Genomic DNA, 27851 nt, shown 5'->3' with positions numbered 1-27851 from the left:
AAAGAAAAGATTCCGGAGTAATTTCTGTGATTCCGCAGTTGATGGCGGCTTCAATCGCAAGGCCTGCTTCTGGGACTTTGCACGGCATTTGGACCGGCTGGATGCGGTGCTGATGACGCGCCTGAACAACAGCAATGTGCAGGGACTTGGGGCTGTGGTGTCACGCAAGCGGGACTCTCATGTCTATCCACAGATTGGTCATTTCTTTGGCAATGTTCCCGATCGGAAGGGTGGACTGCCCAGTCCTGACGGCGATAAGGATCGTAATCCACTGCTGATCGATCTGTTTGAGCGCGGTCACGCCTTGGTCAACGATCTAAAGTCGCTGGATCTCAAGCCGCAGTGCTGCTATCGCAATCAAGAGCCTATAAATCTCTACCACAAGGTTGGTCACGGTACCCTGGATATGTATGTGATAAGTCCTTCGCGGGACTCCAAAGAGGTCAAAGAGTTTCTACAGAAATGGAATTCCGGAGATCAGCGTCTGTTCACCGCGCGCGACACCAAGGAGTTTAACTTCCCCCTGCAGAATTTGGTATCCATTTGTGCGCTGCTCGTCTGGCAACCGGCTAACCCGGATGATACCATTACGCGTATCCTTTTCCCGGGCAGCACACCCGACTTTAAGATCCAGGAGGGTCTGGAGAAGCTCAAGCATCTCGAGTTCATGAAGCACTCCACTTGCACGGCCAAGTCAATAGCTCCAGCTATACAGACAGTGACAAGCACCAGAAAGACACTCAAATCAGCTATTGAAGGCACTCCGCCCAGCGCTAGCTATAAGCCCAGCAAATTTGGCCCAACTGCCATAGCAGCCGTGGCCGTGCAGCAGGATAACAAGGCAAAGGAGGCTAAGGAAGCAGCAGCAGCAGCAGCGGCAGCAGCAGCAGCTGCCGCAGCAACCGCTGCAACTACAACTGCTTTGGAGATACCTGGCGATCAAGTGGAGCGACCCACACCTCTTTTGAGTGCTAAGGCGGACTCCATAGACACGGATGAGCCAGACGCTGAGCCTGAACCGGAGCTCGCTATCGACACCGGTGACGAGGGAGCGCCAGAGCCTTCCGTCCCCTCCACGGAGCCAGTTGAGCACGAAGACAACAAGGACACTGATGAGGAGAAAAAGGTGGAAGTGCTGATTGTCAAGCCACAGCCGGCAGCTGCTGTCAAGGACGCAGTTGATGCAGCCGCCACCGAAGCCAGCAGCAAGACAGCAAAGGCCGCCAAGGGCAAGCCGGACAAACCTCGAGCGGAAGTCAAGCCAGTTGTACGCTCGAGAATTGACAGCAAGCCGCCAAAGTCTATGGACCGCAAGTTGGTGAAGCGTGAGGACAAAAAGAGCTCACCTACGGCCACGCCAGCTGTAAGCCGAACGCCAGCGACGCGCGATGTCAAGCCTAAGGTAATGACACGCACCACTAAGTCCAGTCCCAGCAGCACACCTGCCAAGAGCGCCAAGGAGGCCAACAACCGCAAGGTGCTTGAATCCAAGCAACAGGCGACCGCGGCTCGGCAGAGCACAACCAGCACACGTCGCACTGTTGCCACCATGGAGAAGAGGTCTGTGGCGGAGTCAAAGACAACGCCGCAAGCAACGATGCAAGCAGCGCAGCGCAAGCCTATCTCCCGAAGGCCACGAGGAGTCTCTCCATCCAAGCGAGCTCCGGCCCCTGGCAGTCCCATTAAGTCAGCTAAGCCAAAACCTGATTTGAAGAAGTCACGACTGGATAAGGGTGGTACCACAGACTCCAGCTTGGTGTCCACACCGTCCGCAGATGAGGCGACAGCAGCCAAAAAGATGTTAGAGCTAAGTGCTTCACAAGAGTTAGATGCTGAAAAGCAACGGGAATTGGATGACCTCAAGGAAGAACAGGAAGTTGTGCGAGAAATTGAGGCAGTTTTTAGTCGGGACGAGATGAAACGGCAGCACTTGATCAAAGCGGAGCTGCGTGAGATGGCCAAGCAGGATAGCACAACGGAGGCCGAGGAAGAGGAGGAATACTTAATTATTGAAAAGGAAGAGGTAGAACAGTATACAGAGGACTCAATTATTGAGCAAGAGCAAGAGAGCAGCATGACTAAGGAGGAAGAAATTCAAAAGCATCAGCGCGACTCGCAGGAGTCAGAAAAGAAGCGTAAGAAAAGTGCAGAGGAGGAAATCGAAGCCGCCATCGCAAAGGCTGAAGCTGAGGAGCGTAAGGCTCGTTTAGAAAGTAGTGAAGCAGCTAGGCATGAGCTGCACGAACATTTACACAGCCCTGAGAAAACTGAGATCAAGGCTGAGGTTCAAGAGATCATATCCACTGCCAAGGACATTGTCAAGTCTCGCACTGATGAACTGCCGCAGGCTAAGCATGCTGAAGAAGAATTTTCTTCCCCTACTCCTGATGATAAGCTCAGTAGCGCCAAGAAAACTTCTGATACTAAGGACGAGCTGATTGAAGCTCCTGAGTTGCCGCCCATTAATTTGCAGGAAAGTCTTCCAGAGGAAAAATTCTCCGCCACAATTGAATCCGGAGCTACCACAGCTCCTACCCTACCCGAAGATGAACGCATTCCATTGGACAAGATTAAGGAAGACTTGGTCATTGAGGAAAAATATGTCAAAGAGGAAACCAAGGAGATCGAATCGATTGTTGTAGCTACCGTTGCAGTGCCTGTCGCAGCAACGACAGCGGCCTCCATCATCACACCAACCGAAACAAAAATTGTGGTCGCTACTGAGCCGCTTGCCGCTGGTATGGATTCTGCAGAGAGAGTCTTACCCAAGAAAATGACATTTGAGGCACAGCAGAATCTAATGCGGGATGTTATAAAAACACCTGATGAGGTGGCAGACTTGCCAGTACATGAGGAAGCTGACCTTGGGCTATATGAGAAAGACACACAAGACGCAGGAGCCAAGAGTATTTCACATAAGGAAGAAACGGCCAAAGAAGAAAAAGAAACCGAAGATGAAAAAGTTGTCAAGGATATTGATGTGGAAGAGGCAACCGAACATATTCCTAAGCCCGAGATTATTGCAAAGACAGAGACAACTCCCAAGAAGGAATCCGACGAAGAGACTGCGGTTCCCATTGTTCAGAAAACTGATGTTATAAGTGAAGCGATTCCGGACAAAGATAATGTAGCGATAACCCAGGAGCAACAAGGCGAAAAAATCGATAAGAAGCTAGCCAGTACACCAGATGAAAAAGAAACTAGCGATATAACTTCCGAAGATGAATTGCCAGCACACCCTGTCCAACCTACCGCTGCGCCGACAAAAGTGAAAGATCGTGAAGACACAGTATCTCTAGAAAGCCCAGCAACAATTGAAGAAGCCATTGAGGTTGAAGTGCAAATAGCAAAGAAGGAAGCAACTGGAGTATCAACAATTAAACCAGGTGAAGTGGAACTACCTAAAGCAGCAATAGAACTAAGCAAACAAAAAATCTTACAAGACTTAGAAAAACCAGAAAGCTCAAAAGATGAAACAGTTTCTACAGAGCAGTCCCGTCGCGAATCTGTTCAAGAAGGTACGAAGGCAGAAGGTTTAAAAGGCGAAAAGTCTTTGCCAGGCTCTATGGAAGCATCCAGACCTGAATCAGTAGCCGAAAGTGTGAAAGACGAGCACGTGAAACCTGAAAACATCGAGGAAAAGTCGACAGAACCATCTAGACGAGAATCCGTTGCGGAGAGTCTTAAGCCAGACAGCCTAAAGGATGATAAGTCCCAACCAGTCTCTCTGGAGCCATCGCGACCACATTCCGTGGCCGAAAGTGTGAAAGATGATTACGAAAAGCCTGAGAGTCCTAAGGATCAAAAGTCTGCAGAGCCTTCGAGAAGGGAATCAGTTGTGGAGAGCTCAAAACCTGAAAGCTTAAAAGATGACAAGTCTTTACCTATTTCCAAAGAAACATCACGACCAGGCTCTGTAGTCGAAAGTGTGAAAGATGAACATGAGACACCGGAAAGTCTTAAGGACGAGAAGTCTAAAGAGCCGTCCAGAAAAGAATCTCTAGCAGATGGTACAAGGGCCGGTATAGACAACAAGTCTCTACCTGTTTCAAAAGAACCATCACGACGGGGCTCTGTGGTAGAAAGTGTGAAAGATGACCACGAGAAGCCAGAAAGTGTTAAGGACGAAAAGTCTGGAGAGCCTTCCAGGAGAGAATCAGTTGCAGAAAGCATTAAGCCTGACAGTTTGGAAGATGACAAGTCCCTTTCTGCCTCCAAAGAGCCATCAAGACCTGACTCTGTCGCCGAAAGTGTGAAAGACGAGCATGAGAAACCAGAAAGTGTTAAGGACGAAAAGTCTGGAGAGCCTTCGAGGCGAGAGTCCGTTGCAGAGAGTACTAAGCCCGAAAGTTTGAAAGACGACAAATCGCTGCCTGTCTCCAAAGAACCGTCCCGCCCAGATTCTGCTGTTGAAAGTGTGAAAGACGAGCATGAGAAACCAGAAAGTGTTAAAGACGATAAGTCTGCAGAGGCTTCCAGGAGAGAATCCGTTGCAGAAAGCATTAAGCCTGACAGCTTGAAGGATGACAAGTCCCTTCCTGCCTCCAAAGAGCCATCAAGACCTGACTCTGTCGCCGAAAGTGTGAAAGACGAGCATGAGAAGCCAGAAAGTGTTAAGGACGAAAAGTCTGGAGAGCCTTCGAGGCGAGAGTCCGTTGCAGATAGTACTAAGCCCGAGAGTTTGAAGGACGACAAATCGCTGCCTGTCTCCAAAGAACCATCCCGCCCAGATTCTGCTGTTGAAAGTGTGAAAGACGAGCATGAGAGAACAGAAAGTGTTAAGGATGAAAGGTCTGGAGAGCCTTCGAGGCGAGAGTCCGTTGCAGAGAGTATTAAGCCGGAGAGTTTGAAGGACGACAAATCGCTGCCTGTCTCCAAAGAACCATCCCGCCCAGGTTCTGCTGTTGAAAGTGCAAAAGACGAGCATGAGAAGCCAGAAAGTGTTAAGGATGAAAAGTCTGGGGAGCCTTCGAGGCGAGAGTCCGTTGCAGAGAGTATTAAGCCGGAGAGTTTGAAGGACGACAAATCGCTGCCTGTCTCCAAAGAACCATCCCGCCCAGGTTCTGCTGTTGAAAGTGCAAAAGACGAGCATGAGAAGCCAGAAAGTGTTAAGGATGAAAAGTCTGGAGAGCCTTCGAGGCGAGAGTCCGTTGCGGAGAGTACCAAGCCCGAGAGTTTGAAGGATGACAAATCGCTGCCTGTTTCCAAAGAGCCATCAAGACCTGATTCTGTGGCCGAAAGTGCGAAAGACGAGCATGAGAAACCAGAAAGTGTTAAGGATGAAAAGTCTGGAGAGCCTTCGAGGCGAGAGTCCGTTGCAGAGAGTATTAAGCCGGAGAGTTTGAAGGACGACAAATCGCTGCCAGTCTCCAAAGAACCATCCCGCCCAGGTTCTGCTGTTGAAAGTGCAAAAGACGAGCATGAGAAGCCAGAAAGTGTTAAGGATGAAAAGTCTGGAGAGCCTTCGAGGCGAGAGTCCGTTGCGGAGAGTATAAAGCCCGAGAGTTTGAAGGATGACAAATCGCTGCCTGTTTCCAAAGAGCCATCAAGACCTGATTCTGTTGCCGAAAGTGCAAAAGACGAGCATGAGAAACCAGAAAGTGTTAAGGATGAAAAGTCTGGAGAGCCTTCGAGGCGAGAGTCCGTTGCGGAGAGTACCAAGCCCGAGAGTTTGAAGGATGACAAATCGCTGCCTGTTTCCAAAGAGCCATCAAGACCTGATTCTGTGGCCGAAAGTGCGAAAGACGAGCATGAGAAACCTGAAAGTGTTAAGGATGAAAAGTCTGGAGAGCCTTCGAGGCGAGAGTCCGTTGCGGAGAGTACCAAGCCCGAGAGTTTGAAGGATGACAAACCGGTGCCTGTTTCCAAAGAAACTTCCCGCCCAGGCTCAGCTGTTGAAAGCGCGAAAGACGAACATGAGAAACCAGAAAGTGTTAAGGACGAAAAGTCTGCAGAGCCTTCGAGGCGAGAGTCCGTTGCGGAGAGTACCAAGCCCGAGAGTTTGAAGGATGACAAATCGCTGCCTGTTTCCAAAGAGCCATCAAGACCTGATTCTGTGACCGAAAGTGCGAAAGACGAGCATGAGAAACCAGAAAGTGTTAAGGATGAAAAGTCTGGAGACCCTTCGAGGCGAGAGTCCGTTGCAGAGAGTATTAAGCCGGAGAGTTTGAAGGACGACAAATCGCTGCCTGTCTCCAAAGAACCATCCCGCCCAGGTTCTGCTGCTGAAAGTGCAAAAGACGAGCATGAGAAGCCAGAAAGTGTTAAGGATGAAAAGTCTGGGGAGCCTTCGAGGCGAGAGTCCGTTGCAGAGAGTATTAAGCCGGAGAGTTTGAAGGACGACAAATCGCTGCCTGTCTCCAAAGAACCATCCCGCCCAGGTTCTGCTGTTGAAAGTGCAAAAGACGAACATGAGAAGCCAGAAAGTGTTAAGGATGAAAAGTCTGGGGAGCCTTCGAGGCGAGAGTCCGTTGCAGAGAGTATTAAGCCGGAGAGTTTGAAGGACGACAAATCGCTGCCTGTCTCCAAAGAACCATCCCGCCCAGGTTCTGCTGTTGAAAGTGCAAAAGACGAACATGAGAAGCCAGAAAGTGTTAAGGATGAAAAGTCTGGAGAGCCTTCGAGGCGAGAGTCCGTTGCGGAGAGTACCAAGCCCGAGAGTTTGAAGGATGACAAATCGCTGCCTGTTTCCAAAGAGCCATCAAGACCTGATTCTGTGGCCGAAAGTGCGAAAGACGAGCATGAGAAACCTGAAAGTGTTAAGGATGAAAAGTCTGGAGAGCCTTCGAGGCGAGAGTCCGTTGCAGAGAGTATTAAGCCGGAGAGTTTGAAGGACGACAAATCGCTGCCTGTCTCCAAAGAACCATCCCGCCCAGGTTCTGCTGTTGAAAGTGTGAAAGAAGATCACGAGAAACCAGTGTGTGCTAAGGACGAAAAGCCTGGAGAGCCTTCGAGGCGAGAATCCGTTGCGGAAAGTTTTAAGCCAGACAGCTCGAAGGATGACAAGTCTTTGCCAATCTCCAAAGAAGTATCACGACCAGAATCAGTAGTTGAAAGCTTAAAAGACGAGCATGAGAAACCAGAAAGTCTTAAGGACGAAAAGTCTGGGGAGCCGTCCAGGAGAGAATCCGCTGCGGAGAGTATTAAACCTGACAGCTTCAAAGATGACAAGTCCCTTCCTGCCTCCAAAGAGCCATCCAGACCTGACTCTGTCGCCGAAAGTGCGAAAGACGATCTCGAAAAACCAGAAAGTGTTAAGGACGAAAAGTCTGGACAGCCTTCGAGGCGAGAGTCCATTGCTGAGAGTACTAAGCCCGAGAGTTTGAAGGACGACAAATCGCTGCCTGTTTCCAAAGAACCTTCCCGCCCAGGTTCTGCTGTTGAAAGTGTGAAAGACGATCACGAGAAACCAGAAAGTGTTAAGGATGAAAAGTCTGGAGAGCCTTCGAGGCGAGAGTCCGTTGCAGAGAGTATTAAGCCGGAGAGTTTGAAGGACGACAAATCGCTGCCTGTCTCCAAAGAACCATCCCGCCCAGGTTCTGCTGTTGAAAGTGCAAAAGACGAGCATGAGAAGCCAGAAAGTGTTAAGGACGAAAAGTCTGGAGAGACTTCCAGGAGAGAATCCGTTACGGAAAGTATTAAGCCATACAGCTCGAAGGATGACAAATCTTTGCCAATCTCCAAAGAAACATCACGACCAGAATCAGTTGTTGAAAGCTTAAAGGACGAGCATGAGAAACCAGAAAGTCTTAAAGACGAAAAGTCTGGAGAGCCTTCCAGGAGAGAATCCGTTGCGGAGAGTACTAAGCCGGAGAGTTTAAAGGACGACAAATCGCTGCCTGTTTCCAAAGAACCGTCCCGCCCAGGTTCTGTCCTTGAAAGTGTAAAAGACGATCACGAGAAACCAGAAAGTGTTAAAGACGATAAGTCTGGAGAGCCTTCCAGGAGAGAATCCGTTGCGGAGAGTACTAAGCCGGAGAGTTTGAAGGACGACAAATCGCTGCCTGTTTCCAAAGAACCGTCCCGCCCAGGTTCTGCTGTTGAAAGTGTGAAAGACGATCACGAGAAACCAGAAAGCCTAAAGGACGACAAATCTGCAGAGCCTTCCAGGAGAGAATCCGTTGCAGAGAGTACTAAGCCCGAGAGTTTGAAGGACGACAAATCGCTGCCTCTCTCCAAAGAGCCGTCCCGCCCAGGTTCTGCTGTTGAAAGTGCGAAAGACGAGCATGAGAAACCAGAAAGTGTTAAGGACGAAAAGTCTGGAGAGCCTTCGAGGCGAGAGTCCGTTGCAGAGAGTACTAAGCTCGAGAGTTTGAAGGACGACAAATCGCTGCCTGTTTCCAAAGAATCTTCCCGCCCAGGCTCTGCTATTGAAAGTGTGAAAGACGATCACGAGAAACCAGAAAGCCTAAAGGACGACAAGTCTGGAGAGCCTTCCAGGAAAGAATCCGTGGCGGAAAGTATTAAGCCCGACAGCTCGAAGGATGACAAATCGCTGCCTGTTTCCAAAGAATCTTCCCGCCCAGGCTCTGCTATTGAAAGTGTGAAAGACGATCACGAGAAACCAGAAAGCCTAAAGGACGACAAGTCTGGAGAGCCTTCCAGGAGAGAGTCCGTTGCGGAAAGTATTAAGCCCGACGGCCCGAAGGATGACAAATCGCTGCCTGTCTCCAAAGAACCATCCCGCCCAGGTTCTGCTATTGAAAGTGTGAAAGACGATCACGAGAAACCAGAAAGCCTAAAGGACGACAAGTCTGGAGAGCCTTCCAGGAGAGAATCCGTAGCGGAAAGTATTAAGCCCGACAGCTCGAAGGATGACAAATCGCTGCCTGTTTCCAAAGAGCCTTCCCGCCCAGGCTCTGCTATTGAAAGTGTGAAAGACGATCACGAGAAACCAGAAAGCCTAAAGGACGACAAGTCTGGAGAGCCTTCCAGGAGAGAATCCGTAGCGGAAAGTATTAAACCCGACAGCTCGAAGGATGACAAGCCTTTGCCAGTCTCCAAAGAAGCATCACGACCAGAATCAGTAGTTGAAAGCTTGAAAGAGGAGCACGTGAAACCAGAAAGTGTTCAGGACGATAAGTCTGGAGAGCCTTCCAGGAGAGAATCCGTTGCGGAAAGTATTAAGCCCGACAGCTCGAAGGATGACAAATCGCTGCCTGTTTCCAAAGAATCTTCCCGCCCAGGCTCTGCTATTGAAAGTGTGAAAGACGATCACGAGAAACCAGAAAGCCTAAAGGACGACAAGTCTGGAGAGCCTTCCAGGAGAGAATCCGTTGCGGAAAGTATTAAGCCCGACAGCTTGAAGGATGACAAATCGCTGCCTGTTTCCAAAGAACCTTCACGCCCAGGCTCTGTTGTTGAAAGTGTGAAAGACGATCACGAGAAACCAGAAAGTGTTAAGGATGCTAAGTCCGGAGAGCCTTCGAGACGAGAATCCGTTGCGGAGAGTATTAAGCCCGACAGCTCGAAGGATGACAAATCGCTGCCTGTTTCCAAAGAACCTTCCCGCCCAGGCTCTGCTATTGAAAGTGTGAAAGACGATCACGAGAAACCAGAAACCCTAACGGACGACAAGTCTGGAGAGCCTTCCAGGAGAGAATCAGTTGCAGAAAGCAATAAGCCCGAGAGTTTGTCTGTCTCCAAAGAACCTTCACGACCAGGCTCTGCTGTTGACATTGTGAAGGATGAGCTTGAGAAGCCAGATAGTGCTAAAGACGAAATATCTTCAGAGCCTTCGAGGCGAGAATCCGCTGCGGAAAGTATTAAGCCCGACAGCTTGAAAGATGATAAGTCTCTGCCAGTCTCCAAAGAACCTTCACGCCCAGGCTCTGTTGTTGAAAGTGTGAAAGACGACCACGAGAAACCAGAAAGTGTTAAGGACGAAAAGTCTGGAGAGCCTTCCAGGAGAGAATCCGTTGCGGAGAGTATTAAGTCTCTACCAGTTTCAAAAGAAGCATCACGACCAGGTTCAGTTGCCGATGGCGTCAAGGATGAGCAAGATAAGGCAGACGATAAGTCTGCTGAGCCTTCGAGGCGAGAGTCCGTTGCTGAGAGCATAAAGCCTGAGAGCTCGAAGGATGAAAAGTCGCAGCCTGTCTCCAAAGAAGCATCACGTCCAGGCTCAGCTGTTGAAAGCTTAAAAGACGAGCATGAGAAACCAGAAAGTGTTAAGGATGAAAAGTCTGGAGAGCCTTCCAGGAGAGAATCAGTTGCAGAAAGTATTAAGCCCGAGAGTTTGCCTGTCTCCAAAGAACCATCACCACCAGGCTCTGCTCTTGAAAGTGTGAAGGATGAGCTTAAAAAACCAGAAAGTATTAAGGACGAAAAGTCTGCAGAGCCTTCTAGGAGAGAATCAGTTGCAGAAAGCATTAAACCTGAGAGTTTGAAGGACGACAAATCCTTGCCTGCCTCTAAAGAGCCATCAAGACCTGACTCTGTCGCAGAAAGTGTGAAAGACGAGCATGAAACGGCAGAGCTTTCCAGGAGGGAATCCGTTGTTGAGAGCATAAAGCCCTACAGTTTTAAAGATGACAAGTCCCTTCCTGCTTCCAAGGAACCCACACGTCCGGGTTCGGTAGTAGATATTATTAAAGATGATCATGAAGAGACCAAGGAAGTATCACGTCCCGAAAGTGTACAGCATGAAATAAGTTTATCTAAGGAATTCTCTGCGCAAGACTCGGTAGCTGAAACTGCTTCTTCGCCGATAGATGAAGCTAAAGACTTCGTACTCTCGGATAATGAAAAGAAAAATACTTTAATCTTAAATTTGGACTCAAAGGGTGATTATCCAACACTTTCGAGCCCTATTGATGTTGCTGAAGGTGACTTCCCAGTGACAACTTCCATGGCACCAAAGTTAGCAGAGTCTGGAGATCAAAAGACGTCAAAGCCTGTCTCAATTGGCGAAACTGTATCTTCACCAATTGATGAAGCAAAAGATTTTATACTATCCGAGGGTATAATAAAAAAAGAGACATTTGTTCTAGCTATGGAATCAAAGAGCGACTTTCCAACCCTCTCAAGTCCCATTGATGTTGCTGAGGGTGACTTCTCAGTGTCAACATCTAAGCCAGTTGATGAACAAATCCCAGATGAGTCACCCAAGGAATCTGTACACGAATCTTTAGCTGAAAGTCCAAAGGCAGATGATATTACTAAATCGACTGTCGAAAAACCAGAAAGTGACAAAGACAAGAAGTCAGATACCTCTTCCCGAAGTGGATCTATTGTCGAGAGCACAAAAGTTGAGTCTCTACCGCTTACCTCAAAGGAACCATCGCGTCCAGCATCAGTAACTGAAAGTGTGAAGTCAAAGGAATCTTCCCGTCCAACTTCAGTCGCGGAAACCGCATCGTCACCAATTGATGAAGCATCAAAAGAACCTCTTTCATTAATATTGACATCTACTGAAATGAATGCAAACTATCCAACTGTGTCCAGTCCAGTTGATATTGCTGAAGGCGAGTTTTCGCACACAACATCGGGAGCAATGGAAATAGAAAAGCCTGCCGAGCACGCTACTGTCGGGGCGATACTAACGGCGTCCAGCCCAGTCGATGTGGCCGATAATATTTTAGAATCGTTTACGACTTTTGAAGAACATATCATTCAACAAACAAGCCAACCTGAATCTGATGCCATCAGTTCGAGCAAAGGTACACTGGAATCGCTAACTGATACGCTGAGTAAAAAAGCCGAAACTGTAATTGATGCAGTGAGCCAGAAACTAGAAAGTACTAAGGAGCTAATAGCAGAGTCACTGGAGGGATCTAAAACAGAAACTAAAACCGAAGAACAAGTGACAGAAGATTCAACCGCCAAGGGTAACCTAGACTTGAGTGTTTTTTCAGAGCTTCGCGAAACGCATATTACCACAGTTGATTCACCCGAATTTACTGTAACCATATGCGAACGCGACGAGAGTATTTTGCACGATATCAAGGAAGAGGATGAAGAGCACAGATTCTCGCCACCTACTGAAAAGGGAGCCATTATACCAGAGCAACCGATGCGTCCCCTCTCGCCGCGAGAAGAAGAAGTTGCCAAAATTGTCGCCGATGTAGCCAAGGTATTAAAGTCCGACAAGGATATTACTGACATTATACCAGGATTCAATGAGAAGCAATTGGAAGAAAAACTAAAAACAACTGCTGAGCCTGAAACTGATCCCACAGATGATCTGAAAACAATCACACCTGAATCTCTTTCGAGAAAATTGAGTGCAGCAAAGGACCTATCGTTGGATGAAAAGATATTGGATATTAAAATGATGAAGGTAGATATTGAGTCTGAAAAGTCATCACCAGATCAAAAGTCTGGGCCAATTTCAATTGAAGAGAAGGACAAAATTGAACAGTCTGAGAAGGCTCAGCTCCGAGAAGGAGCTGCCAAAATGGCTGATATTGAATCGGCCAAGGATATTTCCAGGCCGGAGTCCGTAACAAGCCAGCTGGGAGCAATAGAGTCCTTAACATCCCGAACAGAGTCGATAACAAGCCAAAAAGAAGAAAAGCTGGAAGAATCCATAATTCTCTCAAGAGAAGCATCACGACCCGAATCAGTGGCCAGTTTGAAAGAGGAAGTCGATCAAAAGCATGAAAAATCCCCGCCACTATCTAAGGATGTTTCCAGACACGAGTCAATTGTAAGCCACGTTAGTGAGAAGGAAAGTGTCAGTGTAGAGTCGCATTCCAGGCGTGAGTCAGAAATGTCTGTTTTTGAAAGCGTGAAAGGAGATGAATCGGTCACAGCTAGCAAGGATGCAACTCGTCCAGGATCGGCAGCCAGCCACGTCAGCGAACAGTCATCAGAGACAAAGAAAAGCCCCCAGCCGGAATCGAAAGACAAAGAGCCTGAATCTTCCCGGCCAGCATCAAGTGCCAGCCATATCAGTGCCAAGGATGAACAGACTTCAGAGTCCCAACGCGATTCAGTGTTGATATCGACACTCGAAACCAAAAAGGAGGAAAAATCTAGCGAATCAACAACAACATCAAAGACAGTTATAAGTCAATCTCACTTAAAAGAAGAATCTATTAGCGAATCCTTATGTAGCAGCATGAAGGCTGAGGACAGTTCACGGCGCGAGTCATTGTCCAGTCTACTGACTGACAAGGAAATCACAAAATTGGTTACCTCTAGCGTTAAGGAAGATACTGAACATGTTACAAAAATAACGGAAAAAACGACAACATCCCAAATGGAGGAGCTACTCATTCAGTCCGAAGAGTGTTCATCCGAGTCCATAGTCAGCGAAATTCAAACTACGAGCAGCCAGAAGCCAACTAGTGTAACCTCAACTAAGGAAATCACAAGTACAACTGTTCAGGAATCAGTAAAGGACAGTCTCAAGGAAACGGTAGCTGAATTTTTGGCAACTGAGAAAATTGTTTCTGCCAAGGAAACCTTCAGCGCTGAAGCTACCAAAACCGCTGATGACTGTCTGAAGATGATCTCCAGTGAGATCACCTCACAGAAGCCGTTGTTTGTTGGCACAGATGAGTCACGGCGTGAGTCGATGCTTAGCCAGACAAGCGAGGGTCGACAAACCCACAGCGACGTTGAGGAGGACAGCGACGATGACAGACATGCCGGTCTAAAGGAAAGTCGCTCCAAGTCCATTGCCACCATCATGATGACCAGCATCTATAAGCCCTCCGAGGAGCTTGACACGATTGGAGCGATCAAAGAAGAGGAGACTAAGGAAGAGGACGAACATGAGGCATCCAAAGAGACAAAAACCACTTCCTCCACAGACACAACCACTAAGACAACCACATTGCTGCAATCCTCTGAACAGAGCAGCAGCAGCACCACTACCACAACTAAATCAACCGACTCGAAAACCAAAGTAGAGTCCATAACACTATTACAGACACAAACACAAGCTGAGCAAACAATGGACGGCACAGATCGCAAAACGCCGCCAACGGCACCGGTCAGTCCCAGTGTTAAGCCAGTAAGCACCTCAAGCACCGCGGCCACCAGCTCTAGCTGTGCCAAGAGTGAGTCTAGCGCTGCCAGCGTTGCATCAACATCGGGCCCATTGTCGCCCAAAGATATTAGTGGTAAGTCTAGTCCTGGTGCTTTAACATCTGAAAGTCAATCCATACCAACACCGCTAGGGCGTGAATCACACACCGAGACGCCAGAGTCATCACCTAAACCAACATCTCCATTCCCGCGTGTCAGCAAAGACGAGCTTAGGTCCCTAGGTGTAGTGGAGGAGCCCGATTCAGCCGACCTTGGTGTCGATTCCAGCGAGCTGCTGCCCGAACTGCACGAGCTGCGTGGCATTGAGAGCACCACAGCGCTGAGCGGCAGCACCGAAAAGATTATCACGACAACCATAACCACAGTCACCAAGGTCATCTCCGCGGATGGCAAGGAGATTGTGACCGAGCAAAAGACAGTTACCACAACCGATAGCTCTGAGCCAGATAGCGAGAAGGTCGTGGTAACCACAACGCGCACCACCAGCGAGAGCGAGAAGAGCGAGCGTGAGCGCGATCAAATGCTACCCAAGGAGGTGGCTATGCTGCGCGGCATTTATCGCTCCAGCACGCCCGGCAGCGATGATGAGCGTCTGGCCGGCGCTTTGAGCGACGATGACCTGCCAGGCACACCACGCAGCACTAGCTATGATCTGCAGCGCTCCAGCTCTGGGGTGAGCAAGCGCTCGGATCTAGATGGCGAGGACAGCCAAGATGATATACCGCCTCAATACGGCAGCGAAGAGCATTCCACTGCGCGCGCCATTCTGCCACCCCGCACAGCGGATCCCATGGCAACCTCGTTCTACGGCGCACTTCCCGATAGTTTTGATGGCAAGCCCAGCACAGAGCCCATACCGATACGGGGTGCCGTGCTGATGACCTACACAGACTCACCGCCAGCCAGTCAATCGTCGGAGAGTGTGGAGAGCACCAGCCAAACCTGGGCCGGACATAAGTTCCTGGATGAGGCTGACAAGGATTTCCAGAAGGCACTCGAGGAGCATGTGCAGGCGCGTGGCGCCGAGGTGATGTCTTCCGTGACCGCCAAGTACTCCTACTCGCCTTCCAAGGCCGAAGAGGTCGAGCAAATTGTCAGCAGCACTGCCGAGCGACAACGTTTCCCTCTCAGTGATGTCCACAAGGTGCGCAGCGGCGACAATCTCTTGGCTAGTTTTGGCACCCTAAGTCCAGCTGGTGGAAGCCAGCAAGCAGCAAGCACTGCAACCACCACTGGCGCTGAAAGCAGCCAAACAGCTGCCACACCGTCAACAGCAACAACTGCAGCAACAACAGCAGCAACAACTGCAGCAACAACAACAGCAACAACAACAGCTAGCACAAGCAGCACTACCGGCACTCTGCCAAAGGATCGACTTGAGGAATGGGGCAAACCACTCGGCCTACCCTCGCCAGCACCATTGCCGGTCGAAGGCGCCGATATTCGCACCACACCCAAGAAGGAGCGTCGTTTGGTCGCAACCAAGACGCGACTGAACAATGAGAAGAACCTGCGCAAGCGTAGCGAGTCACCCAACAAAGCTAAGAAGCCCGCACCAGTGTATGTGGATCTTACCTATGTGCCGCACAACGGCAACTCCTACTATGCGCACGTGGACTTCTTCAAGCGCGTCCGTGCTCGCTACTACGTCTTCTCCGGCACTGAGCCTAGCCGTCAGGTCTACGATGCCCTGCTGGAGGCCAAGCAAACCTGGGAAGACAAAGAGCTAGGTAAGTACCGCCAGAGAGCCAGCGACGAGGCACACCATTAACACTTACTATGCTTTGCAGAAGTTACCATTATACCGACGTATGACACTGACGTGCTGGGCTACTGGGTGGCCGAGAATGAGGAGCTGCTTGCCAAGCACCGCATCGATCTGTCGCCATCCGCTTCGCGCTGCACAATTAACTTGCAGGATCATGAGACCTCGTGCTCCGCATATCGCTTAGAGTTCTAGGCCACGGGCTTGTTTATTGCATTTGACGATGACGACTAAACGAGTTAAATAGAAGCAAAACCACAAACTTTCACTTCCACACATAGATAGAGATTTGAGTGCGGCCCCTCTCTCTCACTCTCTTTCTCTCTCTCTCTCTCTCGTAAACCTAACAACAGCAAAATAATAAACAGAACACACACACACACATCAAAATGACGACTTCCAATTTTGAGCTTAACGATGACGACTAAAAAAAAATCAAACTAAAAACAACGAACATGACAACAAAGAAGCATAAGCTTGACAACAACAACAACAACAACAACAACAACAAAATGCAATATACAAAATGCCGTGCGCCAAAGAGGAACAACAACTTTGGAACCTATGATCGAACAAAAGCTGAATATGGCGGAGTAACGGGTCACTTGGATGACGCCATTTTGTTTAGCCAATGCCGTCTATTCGCGCTTTTTGTTGCTTTCGTTTTCCAAGTGCAGCAAAAGAAGGTAATTAATAGATATTAATTTTCAAACAAATTAATTACCAAAATAAATGCAAAACAAGCAAAAAAAAAAAATATATATATAAAAAAAAAATCAAGCGCTACGTGCCAGAAACAAATTATAATGATGAATATCGTAAAGTCCTATACCGATATATAGAGTGTTTATTGTATTTGTTGCTTTCATTAAACGTCAAGCTACCTTGCATAGTAATCCAATGATCAAAAATGTTTTCAAAACCGCTTAGCAAAAATATACAAAAACCAAAAATAATTATACAAAAATTAAAAAAACATTAAAAATCCAAAAAAAAAAAGGTTACAAAATGCTAAGTATATTACAAATATTATTCATGTTTCTTGTATTAGTAAAACTTTTATGAAAGAAGAAAAAAAAAAACAACTATTGAGATATCTCATATATTTGAATTTTAAATAAAAATATATATACAAGAAAACATATATATGTATGTATATGTGTATGTGCCGCAAGAAGGCGAAAGCGAAATCATATTCTACTACTACTAGTATTTATATAGCTCTAAAGATACAACACACAGACACAAACACAAACACAAACACACACACGCATAACACAGAATGTACCATGCAATGAAAATGTGTTTTTTTTTCCACAAAATAATATGAAATAATGCACAGCAAAATGTTAAAATAAAAAGGTTCTAATTAACTAAATCAAATGAATTTAATACGAATATGAATACAAAGAAGATGAAAACGTATACAAAATATATATAAATTAAAGAAAAACTCTAATCGAACAGCTACGAACCAAGCATAATGAATAATACGAAACCTTAGATAAATGTGCCTCCCCGAAATGAACAAACAAATGAACAATACAAAGGTCTTAAAATATGATATATCATATAACATATATATGTATAAATATTTATATAAATGGAATACTGGAAATGTCAACCAACACTTGACACTGGATTATATTATTTGATTATAATATTTCCATTTTTCACATTTTACATTTTGAGTTGATGTTTTGTTCTGGCAGCCGGGCAGCAGAAAGACTTACCTAATAGAAATACAAAATACAAATGGTCGAAAATGAGATATACATGGACATGTTCATATATAATCCAAACTATAGATCATACGTACACTTATATAGAACAGGATATAATCATACCAAAAGTCTGGCAGAAATATCGATTGAGGTGGAAGCGTCGCATTGTTGGGCTAGATCCGGGTCTGTGTCTGTGGTACAAATTGGAAGTCATATGGGTTCGATATACATATATGTATAATATATAGGCTCTATTCTGATGTCAATGTGTGTGGGGAGATTGACAAATGCTGATTGCTGTTGTTGGTGATAAGGTTGATGATGATGATGATGATGATGATGCGATGGTGTTAATGCTGATATATATTACTATGTAAGGTTTACGAGGGAGGGTCTGATTGGGTCTGATTAGCATGGGAGCTTGGGGGTAGGGTGACATTAAACCAGATATTGTGAAACAAAACTAAATGATGAACGCTAAATGAATGAAGGTTATTTTTCTATATTTTTTTTACTTTTTCATAGTCATAGAATAAAAAATTTCAAAAAATATAAAAAACAAAAAAAAAACCAAAAAAATACAAACAAAACAATTAAAAACCTAAACAAAAACCCTTTAAAACATAAACACAAATTAATAGCAACAAATAAAAAGGAAAAACCAACAAGGCACACGCAATATTACAGAAAATATAAAAAATTCAATGCAAATTTTTGAGGCCACTGCAAGAAATTTACAAAGTCAAATAAAAAAGAAAATAGTCCAAAAGAATAAAGATAAAAAATTGAATAAACATTTTTGATTGAATTACAAATTGATATTTGACATACAGACTTTTTAAGATATACATACATATATAAAGCCGATTTTTAAAGAACGCAAGCGTAACGTAAATAATTCAATAATATATATATATATATACATATGTATAAATTGAATTGCTTTTTATATACAACAACAAAAAGAACAACAACAACAACAACAACCAGGCGCAACAGTCGACAAACAACTGGCTACCGTCCAGTCTACAAAACTTTGATAAGCAGGAAGAAGAAGAAGCAAAAATGAAAAACAAAACAAATTTAAAATTAACAAAACAATTTATAATCTAAACTACACTTACATATATACAAACCACTTAAGCAATTAGTAAATAATATTTTTCAAAAGATCCAAAAACGCGCATGTGATAGTTTCTTTAATTTTATTTATTAATTTTGGAAACTTTTTCTTTTTTTTTTTTTTTGGTGCCTAATTAAAATTTAATTTGCGACATAAAAATAGTCAACATGTTTATGTATGTATGTATATGATATAAAGTGATAAAAATAATAAAAGCGAAATAAATAAATGGAAATTATTTTATGACTACTAGCAAACAGCTTTAGACAGGGATTTACAAATTATAAACAAAATTTTAAAAAATAAAATGAATATATGACATATAATTGAAGAGGCATTGAAAAGTTATAAACAAAGTCAATGGTACAAGCACCATAAAAACTTATTTTATAAATAATTACAAACTATAATACAAAATAAAAAAGACATTTAAGTTAAAACCAAAAAAGAAGAAAAAAAAAAACAAAGAAGAAGAAGAAGAAACTTATACTATTCGATTGAAGAACTAATCAATTTTTTTTTTATATATATATAAATTTTATGAGTAAGGAAATTTAACACTTTATATATTAACAATTGATTTTCTCAAAAGAGAACCAAATCCGACACCGAGTACCCGAAGCATAAGTCGGTAGATCCGGTATGTTTATGGAACTCTGATATTATTTCATATTTGGTTTTCATGTGCGAATATACGAGTACAGACATATAAGTGTGTAACCCCAAAAGGCTATTACAATACTCTATGTCTGAAGCAAAAATTTTTGTATTATTTTCCAATAAAATTTTTGCGCTTAAACCAAATTTAAGCATATTGAAAACGAATATATAAAAAACACTTATAGACATATACTATATATGTACACACACACTCACACACACATAATATATATATATATAAATAAATATATATATATATATTTGAAAAATGCATAAACAACCTATATACACTATATACTTGAATGTATGGATGTTTGCTTATAAGCTCAAAGTAAATAATTTTCTAAAGCCCCCACACAAGTTGAGTTGAGGAAGGACGAGCGAAAGCTCTGAGGCAGCTTCCCAGCCAACTCAAAAACAGAAACAAAAGTTAAATTTATCTGTGTTGAATTATATTGCAAATGTTTTTTAAATGTTTGTTGTTAATTTTGTTTGTCAGCTGAGAAATCAGTTCAGTATATATCTATTATGTATCCATTGCCTTATCCAAAGAACAAAGCGTATTAACGTATTAACTTTATATATACATACATATATACAAGATTATGAGTGTATACCCCATAAACAAGGAAAGATAATGACGAATTTGTTTGTTAAATTTGCTATATGAATTTGCTTTAACCTATTAGCAGCTTCTATTTAAATCAAATATACTTCAATTTACATGCGTGCATACATACACATATATGCATATGCATATGTGTGGGTGTATCTATTATATTTGACTACTATATAATCATTAGTAAAAAAAAAAACCTGCAGAAAATTGTTGAAAAAAAAAAATATATATATATATACTATGAAAAAAGCGAAAATCCGAAAAAAAAAAACAAAGAAAAACGCAAAGTAAATTATTCTATATATCGCTACAGTGGGTTCTATTCGATATAGAAATTATAAAAACACACACACAGACACACATACACATAGACAGGTAAATAGGGCATCGGATCAGATCAGATGAAGTGCGTGCACAAAACAGAAGAAGAAGAAGACGGTTCTTAAATGTAGAATGGAAGAGAGATAGCGCAGTGAAAGCAAGCACAAAGAAAGTGTTTAAAAAAGAAAGACAGACACAAGCACACACAGTAAACACCCACACAAAAGAACAGCCGTAATTGAAATCGAAAATGGAAATTACAAAGAGAATCCCAAAAAGAAAACCACAAGAAACAAAAAATGAATAAATAAATAATTAAATGCATATATGTATTACATTTTATGAAAAAGTCAAATCAAGCTTATCTCAAGAACTATTTCCAAAGAAAAACAAATCTAAAAATTATAATAAAGGTATTTATGTGAAACTTCAATGTGTTTTATTTCAAACTGCAGTTGGACTGAGCGGGAACATTGAGAACTATAAATATTAGTGATGTACTCGCATTCAATACATTTATACAGTTGTATATACATTTATACCCATGGGTGAATGTAGTTATATCATGATTATAACTAGATCTAGCTTGACTCAACAAAATCATTAGGGACTATCTACATGAAGAATGGATCCTAATTTCGGCTGATGCCAGAGATCGATGTGTAAGCCGAATCCAGTATAATTAAATCCACTATATTAAACATACTATGTTATATTTAGTGAACATAAGGCCTTCAAAATCGTCTAGGGATAGAGTTTAGATATAGATTTTGGAGTTTAGGGAGTAAAGCTCAGGATAGAGAGCACAAAAAAAGTCGAATAAAAAACAATTTACTTATTTACTAAATATATATTTATTATTTAAGTATATAATTAATAATAATATAATTTACTTATATATTAAATATATATTTATTATATAAGTATATATACGTAGTTCAATTATATATTTTACATTATATTTCTTCATCATAAATGCCAATCTTAATATCTACCCTATTGTTTTCCTAAGTTCCAATCGAGTTCAAGGATAGAGCCCAAAGAAAGCTCAAGGACAGCTCTCTTATATCCGCATGCTTTTTAGGCGTAAACCCAAATGAGTCCTTATAGCGCCCTTTCCCTTTAGCAAAGGTACCTGGCCACAGACGTCCCGACTTCGCTCGGCATAAATATTTAATCAACCCTGAGCGTCAGCAAGACGCATGTGGCTCACCTTTTTATCTGCCAAATGTGATATACATATGTTGCGGGGTCAGTTGGCCATTTAGCTCGTTGACATTGAAATGCGTTAATTTATATTGATAATGATTGATGAGGGCGCGGACAGCTGGCCAAGCAGCCGGCCTGCTGGTCACTCGAGCACTTTTCCGTCCACTGCTCAAGTGGGCCTCAGTCTACGCAGGGAGTTAGGTTGCAGGATGGCAATGGAACTAGTCTCGCGGCCAGCATAGTAGAGAGTGTTGAGCAGATTTCGGCATTGGCTATAAAGAAATAAAGAGTTAATAAGCATAAAATTGCAATTAGTTGTGATTAGATAAGCGCATTCCTTATCTCACGTATATATATAGACCCACATATATGTGAGCCGCTGTCGGCCCAAAGCGAGTCAATAGTTCGCCATGGACATTGCCGATGCACTGGCGCCTCTGCAACGAGTTTGCCAACTGTGCTGCCTGTGCTATTGGCGCCGGGATAGTGCCGCACGGCAGCAGAAACGTTCGCGCTGGCTGCTGCTCTACGGCTGGGTCGTGCTGCTCCTGTCCATCGGGTACTTGCTGTACGGGCTGCTCGATGCCAGTCGCAATGTCGAGGCCAATGGCGTGGGCACGGAGGCCACGCACATTGGGCATACGGTGGACTCGATACAGCTGGTTGGCATCCGGGTGGCGCATGCCACCGCCCTGCTGGAGGAGCTCTGGCAGTGGCAAGCGCAGAGTCAATTTGTGGCGCAGCTGCGCCAGATCGATCTGGATTTTGTCAATTTGCTGCAGCTGGACGTGAACAATGGCCAACTGCGCCGTCAGATGGGCCGGCGGGCGCTCTATATGCTGTCCGGCTATGTGGTTAGCCAGGGCTTCATATTGTTCGCTAAAATGCTATCGGTGGACATCTCGTTCATGGTCTATTGGCTGAGCTACTTGCTGCCGCTGCTGGTCTGCGGCCTGCGCTACTTTCAGATCTACACGTTCATCCTGATTGTGCAGCAGCGCCTGGAGCTCCTGCTGAGCATGCTCGACTCGCTGCAGCTGCACGAGGCGTTGCCGGAGAAGCCATATATCTGTAACACCATCAACGAGAAGCTGGACATGGAGACGGAGGCGGCGGCGGCGGCGGCCTGCATGCAGCGTCTGCTGGCTGCCCGGAAACTGTATCAGAGCCTGTGGATGTTGGTCGCCCTGCTGAATCGCTGCTACGGTCTGTCCATGCTGGTCAACTTGGGCAACGACTTTCTGTCCATCACCTCGAACTGCTATTGGATATTCCTCAACTTTCGCCAGTTCGCCGCCTCGCCCTACGACTTCATGCAGATCGTGGGCAGCGCCCTCTGGACCGCACCGCACATGAGCAACGTTCTCATCCTGGCACTGCTATGCGAACGTGTCTCCTATTGCGTGAGTAGATGAACGGGCTCAAGAGAACGTGCTTGACGTACCCCTCTCTCTCTCTCTCTCTCTCTCTCTCTCTCTCTCTCTCTCTCCTTGCAGACAACGCGCTTGGCCTTGAGTCTGCACCATATTCGCACGGATCTTCAGAAGGATGCACACAACGCTCTAGTGAGTCGATTCGGTTTCGAACTTGTCTTGCAGTCTGTCTATGTCTGTCTTCACCTATGTCTGCTTCACAGATCACTCAGTTCTCGCTGCAGCTGCTGCACCAGCGTCTGCACTTCAGCGCTGCGGGCTTCTTCGATGTCAACTGCACGTTGCTCTACACGGTGAGTGGGCGTGGCTCCAGCAGATGTCCAGCTACTCATGGTATCCGTTTCAGATTGTCGGGGCCACTACTACGTATCTCATTATCCTCATCCAGTTTCACATGAGCGAGAGCAGCCTGAACAGCGGCTCGGCCGGCGGATAGAAATTGATATCATAGTAGTCTGTGTGCTAGTCATCTCCGTACATTTGATCTGAAATAATAAATAAACTCATGTAATATTCCAGTAGCCCATTAGAACGGCTGTACACAAATGTCAGTTGAATCTATTTTCAAAACTATTCATGTACAAAACGAATAAGTAAGTAGAACTCATTTATACACCTTTCACACCTGTCCAAGATTGTTGATCGCCATCGCGATCTAGACTGGACCTATTTCGAGTTACAATTTAAAAGCACAACATGGAATGTCAGGGCAAAGTCCCTGGTAAGGTACCCACAACTGACGACGAAAAGACCCGAATAAACTCACCCACGACAACGGCAACACCATCGATCGATGAACTCAGCAGTGACGAGGAACTCTTTGAATTTATACGCGAAGCCCCCATTGGGGACAGACACGAGCCGACATCCAGTGTCAGTGAGCAAACCCTCACTATGACAGACAGCGAGGAGCCAACGGCAAGCTCCTCTCTCACCCATCCCTCGGTCGATGCCCCAAGCAACGAAATCAACAACAGCTTGGTGGCTGTGGTCCAGCGCAGCGAATTCACTAAGCTCTTGATGCGCCTGGGCGAAGAGGGTGACGGCGATGCGAACCAGATTGTAATAGAGCTCCTCAACTCTAAGAAGCAAGCCACATCGGTTATCGAGCGTGTATCCGAGAACCTAATGCTCTTGCTACGCACCCAGACTCTAGCTGAAGCGGGCATCATCACAGGCAACGAGCGCTATCGCTCCTTCAAGTCGGTTCTGCAGAATTACGCAAAGCTCTATGCGGCCAAGCGATTTATCGAGAAACTCCCTATGCTGGGACTCTCGTCACATTCGACCCAGGGCCACGATCAGGACCAGAACGAGAACGAACAGGCTCTGGCTCGCATGGTGGCCGACGAGGTACTGCAGATTCCCGAACTACTGCGCCAGCTCTGGGCCTCCCTGGAGAAAATGGAGTTCTTCAACGAGGACACTGCTTACAAAGTTTACTTGGAAGCTCGCCGCCATCCCCAGGCAAAAATTCTCCGTGAACTGATGTTAACTCGCATCTCGCGTGTCTACCTTTGCATTGTCAGCTCTGCATCCTTTCTCGACTTTAGCGAGCACGAGCTAATCCACGTGCTCAACAACTGCTACCTGAGTGTCAACTCCGAGATTGAGGTATGAGTAATGCATATCTTCTCCCGATTTATGTTAGCTTTATTCATTCTCTCTGATCTCTTCGCAGATATTCCTCTCGGTCATCCTCTGGTTGGAGCACAACTGGTATGAGCGTAAGAACTGCGCTGAGCGGGTCTTGAGTGGGGTTCGATTCGGCCTGATGCCCACCTGGTACCTCTATACTCTGGATAGGACCAATCGCTGCAATCACTTTGCCAAGGTCATCTATAGCCAGGGAGTGCAAGCCCTTTTGGAGAAGGGTCTCGAGTATGTGAATCTTTAACTGGGGATAGTCATACCTATTAAGTCGAATTTTTCCATTACAGGGAAGCCTTGGCTTTGCGTTATAAAAAGGCTCGAGCTCCCAACTCCAACAGCAACATGGAGACTCCATTGCCGCGTGACTGGGTTGCTGACCCCGAGTGTCGTCATCATCACAAGTGCCATTGTGAGCGATTTGTTTACCCGACATACGACGTGTTCAAGGACTACCTGGCTAGAATCATAAGATGTGCTCCGAATTACTGGCGCACTCTTCGCCCAGCCCAGGAGGTTTACCGGATGGTACTCAAATGTTGTGCACCCCCCTGCCAGACTCAACGAAATTAATCACACTACTGAGATTAGTTGTCTCATCTCTCTCGCTAATTGTAATCGGTCCAAAATTTATTGTTTCATCTGTCCTGGCACGCTTAACCGCAAATCATTTAAGTGTTTAATAAATGTTTCAAAATTCCAATTCAATACTTACGTCTCTGCTTTAAGAAATGGATGCTAAATGGGAAAGAAAATGTAGAATGAGTTGCTTCAACTATATAAACTTGAGAGAATTATCAGCATGACATGATATAGGTTTATCTATAGACAGATTTAGGCATAGGCATATTCCATAATTGATAAATTGGCTAACTAGCAGTTACAACGCATTCGATTTATGAACTCAATACAAACGACAGCTGTCAACAGCTGATTCCACTTAAATTTTATTGAAACATCCATGGTGTGTGTTTGCGGTCCTAACAGCTTTTGCAGTTGAGCTGCAACGATTCCCAACTTAATCCAACATTTATTAGACACTTTAAAATGATTTGCAGTTAAGCACGCCGGAATAGGTAAAACAATAAATTTGGGAGCTTTTTTGTTCGATGTAGAGAAATAGACAACTGATGTCAACGATTTGCTTAGGATCGCCGCTGTGTCTGGTAGGGGGGTGCGCAGCACTTGAGGACCTTCCGGTAGACCTCCTGGGCAGGCCGAAGAGTGCGCCAGTAATTTGGTGCAGACCGTATGATCCTGGCTAGGTAGTCCTTAAATACATCATATGTCGGATACACAAATCGCTCGCAATGGCACTTGTGGTGATGGCGACACTCGGGGTCAGCAACCCAGTCACGCGGCAAAGGAGCCTCCACATTCCTGGAGCTGGCAGCTCGAGCACTTTTGTAACGCAAAGCCAAGGCTTCCCTGTAACGGAAAAATTCGACTTAATAGGCATGACAAATCCTGGGTAAAGATCCACATACTCTAGACCCTTTTCCAAAAGATCTTGCACTCCCTGGCTATAGATGACCTTGGCAAAGTGATTGCAGCGATTGGTTCTATCCAGAGTATAGAGGTACCAGGTGGGCATCAGGCCGAATCGAACCCCACTCAAGACCCGCTCAGCGCAGTTCTTACGCTCATACCAGTTGTGCTCCAACCAGAGGATGACCGAGAGGAATATCTGGAAAGCGATCATAGAGAATGAATAAAGCTAACATAAATCGGGAGAAGATATGCATTACTCTTACCTCAATCTCGGAGTTGACACTCAGGTAGCAGTTGTTGAGCACGTGGATTAGCTCGTGCTCGCTAAAGTCGAGAAAGGATGCAGAGCTGACAATGCAAAGGTAGACACGCGAGATGCGAGTTAACATCAGTTCACGGAGAATTTTTGCCTGGGGATGGCGGCGAGCTTCCAAGTAAACTTTGTAAGCAGTGTCCTCGTTGAAGAACTCCATTTTCTCCAGGGAGGCCCAGAGCTGGCGCAGTAGTTCGGGAATCTGCAGTACCTCGTCGGCCACCATGCGAGCCAGAGCCTGTTCGTTCTCGTTCTGGTCCTGATCGTGGCCCTGGGTCGAATGTGACGAGAGTCCCAGCATAGGGAGTTTCTCGATAAATCGCTTGGCCGCATAGAGCTTTGCGTAATTCTGCAGAACCGACTTGAAGGAGCGATAGCGCTCGTTGCCTGTGATGATGCCCGCTTCAGCTAGAGTCTGGGTGCGTAGCAAGAGCATTAGGTTCTCGGATACGCGCTCGATAACAGATGTGGCCTTCTCTGCTTGCTTCTTAGAGTTGAGGAGCTCTATTACAATCTGGTTTGCATCGCCGTCACCTTCTTCGCCCAGGCGCATCAAGAGCTTAGCGAATTCGCTGCGCTGGACCACAGCCACCAAGCTGTTGTTGATTTCGTTGCTTGGGGCATCGACCGAGGGATGGGTGAGAGAGGAGCTTGCCGTTGGCTCCTCGCTTTCACGCATGGTAATGGTTTGCTCACTGACACTAGCTGTCGGCTCGTGTCTGTCCCCAATGGGGGCTTCGCGTATGATTTCAAAGAGTTCTTCGATCGATGCCGATTCAGTCGTCATAGATGTGGTAATGCCTGTGGTCTTCTCCCCAGCTCTGGGAGGCTCCTCTGCAGGGCCTTTGTCCTGACAGTCCATAATGTTGTTGTTACTTGTACGATGACACGGCGGATATCCAATTCCACTAAAACTTAATCTCTACAAAGTGCTTCCCTAAATGGTTTCTAAATTAGTACGTTTGATATAAATAGTGTGTCTACGTACTTATACATCTACGTATTTTAAATTGCTGTGTGTTGTGACATACGAACTGAGATATTAAATGGATGCAAGGCCTGGTCGATGATTACTTATATGCTAACAGAAACTAGAAGCGCAGCACACTTTGAGACTACGAAAAATATGATGTACATTTGTGTTAGCTAGAAATAACCGCAGTAGGCGCCAAGTTATGTAGCACTGTTCAGATAGCTAATTAGACTAGCTTAGACTAGACCCGTATTAAATCCGAGCTCAACACAGCCATGTCGATCGTGGCCTTCTTCTAGCAGCAGGCGAAGTTAGTCAAAAGTTAATTGCATAGGTTGAGCTCCGACACATGTGCATCGATCGTTGTTAATAAAAATTCTAATATCATGGATATCCCGGCACATCATGAGGCAGTTAGTGGCTACAATGAACAGGAATACAGTTGTTAGCAGAGCAACTCAAATAGTATCTTCACGATTCTCATCTAAGCATATATAGCATATATGATTACTTATGAATTCCAGACTTCAGCTCCTCGACGGCATGAAGGCGCTTTAAAGTGTTGTGACGGC

The 27851-nt window shown here is 45.3% G+C and overlaps 4 protein-coding genes across 11 annotated transcripts in view; 3 read left to right on the top strand and 1 right to left on the bottom strand.

Annotated features, from left to right (window-relative positions):
• Positions 1-16010, top strand: part of futsch (microtubule-associated protein futsch) — a 115200-nt gene extending 99190 nt beyond the window's left edge. For 5 of the 6 annotated variants that reach the window (XM_089263234.1, XM_089263230.1, XM_089263232.1 and 2 more), the window contains exons 7-9: positions 39-9968; positions 10122-15728; positions 15789-16010. In XM_089263234.1, the coding sequence (XP_089119360.1) occupies positions 39-9968; positions 10122-15728; positions 15789-15958 (15707 nt within the window). In that variant the 3' untranslated portion in view covers positions 15959-16010. The remainder of the gene's footprint in view (positions 1-38; positions 9969-10121; positions 15729-15788) is intronic. The other variant, XM_089263235.1, reaches the window with a different exon arrangement.
• Positions 16011-21829: 5819 nt separating this feature from the next.
• On the top strand, positions 21830-23330 carry Gr2a (Gustatory receptor 2a). Of its 2 annotated transcripts, XM_030390177.2 has the most exons (4): positions 21830-22822; positions 22916-22984; positions 23056-23145; positions 23199-23330. In XM_030390177.2, exons 1-4 carry the CDS (start codon positions 21830-21832, stop codon positions 23286-23288), a joined length of 1242 nt encoding a protein of 413 aa, XP_030246037.1. In that variant the 3' UTR covers positions 23289-23330. The 2 variants fall into 2 exon arrangements, with proteins under 2 accessions (XP_030246037.1, XP_089120153.1); XM_089264027.1 differs by having other exon boundaries at positions 23056-23299.
• Positions 23331-23353: 23 nt separating this feature from the next.
• LOC115565466 (uncharacterized) lies at positions 23354-25210 on the top strand. Its single transcript, XM_089264026.1, has 3 exons — positions 23354-24466; positions 24534-24733; positions 24793-25210. Exons 1-3 carry the CDS (start codon positions 23549-23551, stop codon positions 25073-25075), a joined length of 1401 nt encoding a protein of 466 aa, XP_089120152.1. The 5' UTR covers positions 23354-23548; the 3' UTR covers positions 25076-25210.
• A 187-nt stretch (positions 25211-25397) lies between these two features.
• Positions 25398-27418, bottom strand: LOC115565465 (uncharacterized). Of its 2 annotated transcripts, XM_089263154.1 has the most exons (4): positions 27295-27418; positions 26257-27243; positions 25990-26189; positions 25398-25930 (listed from the first exon to the last, which is right to left on the bottom strand). In XM_089263154.1, the coding sequence occupies exons 2-4, from the start codon at positions 27166-27168 to the stop codon at positions 25648-25650; spliced, it is 1395 nt and encodes a 464-aa protein (XP_089119280.1). In that variant the 5' UTR covers positions 27169-27243; positions 27295-27418; the 3' UTR covers positions 25398-25647. The 2 variants fall into 2 exon arrangements, with proteins under 2 accessions (XP_089119280.1, XP_089119279.1); XM_089263153.1 differs by having other exon boundaries at positions 26257-27418.
• Between the last annotated feature and the right edge of the window lie 433 nt (positions 27419-27851).

This window comes from Drosophila navojoa, chromosome X (genome assembly GCF_054131105.1).
Source record: "Drosophila navojoa isolate 15081-1374.11 chromosome X, UAZ_NAV_1.0, whole genome shotgun sequence".
Classification (NCBI taxonomy): domain Eukaryota; kingdom Metazoa; phylum Arthropoda; class Insecta; order Diptera; family Drosophilidae; genus Drosophila; species Drosophila navojoa.
Note: the sequence above shows the minus strand (reverse complement) of the source record. Positions and strands in the feature narration are given on the sequence as shown.